At 31.1% G+C, this 4180-nt stretch overlaps 1 protein-coding gene across 1 annotated transcript; it reads right to left on the bottom strand.

Moving 5' to 3' along the window:
- Positions 1 to 470: 470 nt before the first annotated feature.
- Positions 471 to 998, bottom strand: OCT59_015039 (uncharacterized protein; the record flags this gene model as incomplete). The annotated part of the gene is made up of 1 exon (XM_066139724.1): positions 471 to 998. The coding sequence occupies one exon, from the start codon at positions 996 to 998 to the stop codon at positions 471 to 473; it is 528 nt and encodes a 175-aa protein (XP_066002572.1).
- Positions 999 to 4180: the final 3182 nt, after the last annotated feature.

Raw genomic sequence — 4180 nt, 5'->3', positions numbered from 1 at the left:
TTTTATATAGGTTGTAGTGCTCTTTCCTGCTTTTTAGAATTCGTGCCGTCTTTCTGGAGAGATTGTAGTATTTGTAGTAATTCTCTAAATGCGACATATTACGACAAATTAAAGGAAAGATTTCGGACTTCAAATCTTAAGATGACACGATTTTACTGCCTAAAGTGTAAGAAGGAAACCGAGACTGCTAGTGAAATACAAGATATGACCACAAATGGCCGCTATCGTTTACATGGTGACTGTGTAGTTTGTGGGATGCATAAGAATACTTTTACTGGGATAGACTGGGTTATCAAAAAGAAAACCAAGGAGAAGAAAAAAGAAACCGCAGCTAAAGACATCAGACGGCGTACAATCGGCAATGCAAAAAACTCGGGCAAAAAATTTTAGAAGCTGATGACGCGTGTAAACAGTGTATTGATAAATGCCTTAAGAAGGCAAAAAAGAGGAAGACGGATTAGTATCGCCTTCTAAAAGTATTCCTCATCATCTGAGTCATCGAGAGATACCTCTCCATCATCTGATTCATCGTCTGAGTCATCAAGAGTGCGGCCTTCTTTAAGCAATTGGATGTTATACGTTATTTGAGTCCATTTCTCCCAGTCGGACTCTTGCGTTATAAAGTCACATCTGAGGAGAGCTTTTTCTTTCACTGCCACCATTCCTGCGAACCTAGTGTATTTTTTCTGATCGGCTTCATTGAAATTGTCAATGGCCTCCCTGTAGTAGTCTACTGCCTGTTTGTATACCTTCTCAGCTTCTTTATGCCGCTTCCAGAGTACTTGTTCAGCTTCGGCTCTCCAGATTGGGCTGACTTCTAGAAGATGCGGTCCAAAATTGCTACTTGGAATACGTTCCAGGATATGGCCTACAAGTTCGGGGATTACTGATACTGCGTGCAGGTTTTGGTGGCTTTTTAGGATCTCCCTATTGATACCCATAACATCAGGGACTGTGCGGCCAAAGATTCCTGCCAACTTTTCTACGGTATATGTCATTTTTTCGTTCTATCAAATCGAGTACTAATTTATAGTTACCTAATCTTCAATTGCCAAATATATTTTTTCCAAGGATCCGTGCTCCTACCCGGTTATATCTCTATGGCTCTACAGGCCTTCTAGGGACTTACCTGCTAATAACTTACCTGGTTTGCTATCTCATTGCTTCCAATAGGAAAATGAATGGAATCCTGTACGTGTGGAAGATGTGGAAGATGTGGAGGATCTGGGGGGGTAAAATCAAAACTTTTTTCTGGGGGGATCCCTCTCCCGATTTTTTTAAAACGTCCTCCACATCCTCCACATCCTCCACACTTCTCCGATTCCCTCTTATTTTCCTCTCTTTTCCCTTATTTTATCCTTTTTTGTTATATATTTTTGTGGAGGATCTATGTGGAGAATTGTGGAGGATCTATGGGGGTTCCCTACCCCACGGAGGGTGGATGTAGGTACTGCGAGGCCGTGAGACCGAGGTGGGGTGAGCGCTAGCGAGACACACTACCAGCCCGACGACACAGACCTACCACTAAATCTCGCATTAATTCAATAGTACGATTTTAAATCTAAAAGGAACCCATATTTATATGGATGTCCTCACTTAAAATTGATAGAATTATATAACTTTGTAGCTATAGAGTCTATACATGGTGTCGTTCACATAGTACCTTGATTTGATAAACAAAATGAATATTTCGTAAATAAATATATTTTTTAGTCACTTGATATAGGAGTTTTGATTTATTTTAATAAAATTATATCCTTAAAAGAATTTATGATCATGTTTTCCATATCATAAATAAAATGCAGATTTATTTATTTAATTATTAATAACGCGGATATGACATAAATAAATCGTGACTGAAATTTGTGTTCAATTTGTGTTCAATTTGTGTTGATAATTCTGGTAAAAAATTATTAATTTTGGCTAAATTTCGTTAAATTTGATAAATTTGTATTGAATTTGTGTTGAATTTGTGTTGCGTAATTTTTTATTTATCACAAGGGGATGATATTTAGTAATTGCATGTACGATGTACAAGATTTTTTTTATGATTTTTTTAAGAAATGTACGCAAAATATTTAATCAAAATATAATTGTTTTATTTTTAAATATGATATATTGATGATTTTTTTTTAAAAAAAAATTGATTTTTTTAAAATTCAATAGAATGTGCTAATAATAAATTGTTTTATTTTTAAATATGATATATTGATATTTATATTTAAAACAATTAAACATGTACATGATTTTCAATTATTTTTAATTGAAATCAAACTAAGATTTTTTTTTATTTTTTGATTTAATCATATTTATATTTAGATAATCCATATTCGCATGAGATTTAATTAATATGTTTAATGATGAAAAGTCTAATAAATTAAATTTTAATTGAAATGAGAAATAAAATCAAACCAAAGAGGTATTGTTTAAATTTTATTTAAAGTGACATTTTACGACTTTCTTTCAAATTTTTACTCATCCTAAAATCAAATTATAAAAATCAAATCTAATCTAATAATGCCTCGCTACACACGTTCACGTCATTTTCATTATAACGTTTATTGAAACTGGACTATGATGGACGAACTTGTTAACATACGCCAAAACAGAAACTGCGCCTACCACAATATAATGGTAGAAGCTGCCATGATTTTTGGGACTTTGTTGCCAATAGGTTCATATGACTAATATCTATAATTTCTTTAAGAAAAAATTTAAATTCAAATTAACCAATCCATTTAATTGAATCAGAATAAATAGAATATTTCGAACGAGGGTTTCTGGGCAACAGTGCAGCTAAAAGTGGAGGAACCTCATCAGCACAGATCGAAAAGTGAAAAATCAGGCACCAATCGGTCACCAATCAGGTAGCTGATTGGTGACTGATTGGTGACTGATTGATGCCTGATTTTTCACTTTTCGACCTGTGCAGGAATTACCATGTAAGTAAATAAATAAAATTACATTCATATAAATTAAATGTATTTATTGAATATTCAAACTGATTTTGATATTAAGAACTATGTCCTTTATCGTAATGTAACCCTAGGCGGCAGCTGTGGACGCGTACCGGCTAAAGATATTATCGTGAATTTAAAACGAGATTTTAGGAGAGACCAGGTAATTATACTATAATAAAATTTATAATTAATATTTACGTTCATGTTTTAAATTTGATAAATTTGATTAATTTTAGTCACGCGTAATGATCATAGGGTAAGGAGAAACTTAGAAGAAGATATTTATTTTTATTTTTTTATTATTTATTAAGTAAGTAGCTAGGTCCAATCCGTACTAAATATCGGCTGGAGACTCACATTTTTTTTGGGCTGTGACTGATACTGACGTCCACGCCGTACAGCCTGGGTACTATTTTATAAAATAGTAGCGAACAAGTATCAAATGTGTATTTTTTAATTAAGTTATAATAAAAATTAAAATTTACTTTGATTTTTAACATAAAAATTGTAAATAATAAAAAATTCGTAAATAAAAATAAATTTATTTTCTCAAACTTTAAAAAAAGGTGTTTATATAAAAGAAAAGGTGTTTATATTATTTTTGATTATTCAATAGTATCACATGCCCCTTATATACGTTCTATTGTATATGCAGCTTTAACGATCGAATAGTAATATTACACAGATTTACAATCTCATAAATTTTTGAAATATTTTAACTGTAATATTACGCAGGTTTACAGTCTCGTAAATTTTTGAAATATTTTAACCATAATATTACGCAAGTTTACAGTCTCATAAATTTTTGAAATATTTTAACCGTAATATTACGCAGGTTTACAGTTTCGTAAATTTTTGAAATATTTTAACCGTAATATTACGCAGGTTTACAATTTCGTAAATTTTCAAAATATTTTGACCGTAATATTGCGTAAATCTTACGATATTGAAAACTTGTGTAATATTTTAACTGTAATATTACATAAATCTTACGAAATTGTAAACTTATGTAATATTTTGAAATTTTTTGAAATATTATGCCATAAACTTTCGTAAACTTACAAAATCGTAAACTTACGCAATTTTTCATGCTATAAAATTTCCTGATGTATAAATGTAAAATTTTAATAAAATAGTTGCCTTCCTACTATTTATAACTTTGTAATTTTAAAAGTAATATTTAATAATATAGTTTTTTATTTTTTTGAATATTTCTATAT

The sequence above is a fragment of the Rhizophagus irregularis genome, chromosome 23, assembly GCF_026210795.1.
Source record: "Rhizophagus irregularis chromosome 23, complete sequence".
Lineage (NCBI taxonomy): Eukaryota > Fungi > Glomeromycota > Glomeromycetes > Glomerales > Glomeraceae > Rhizophagus > Rhizophagus irregularis.
This window is presented reverse-complemented; position numbering and strand designations above follow the sequence as displayed.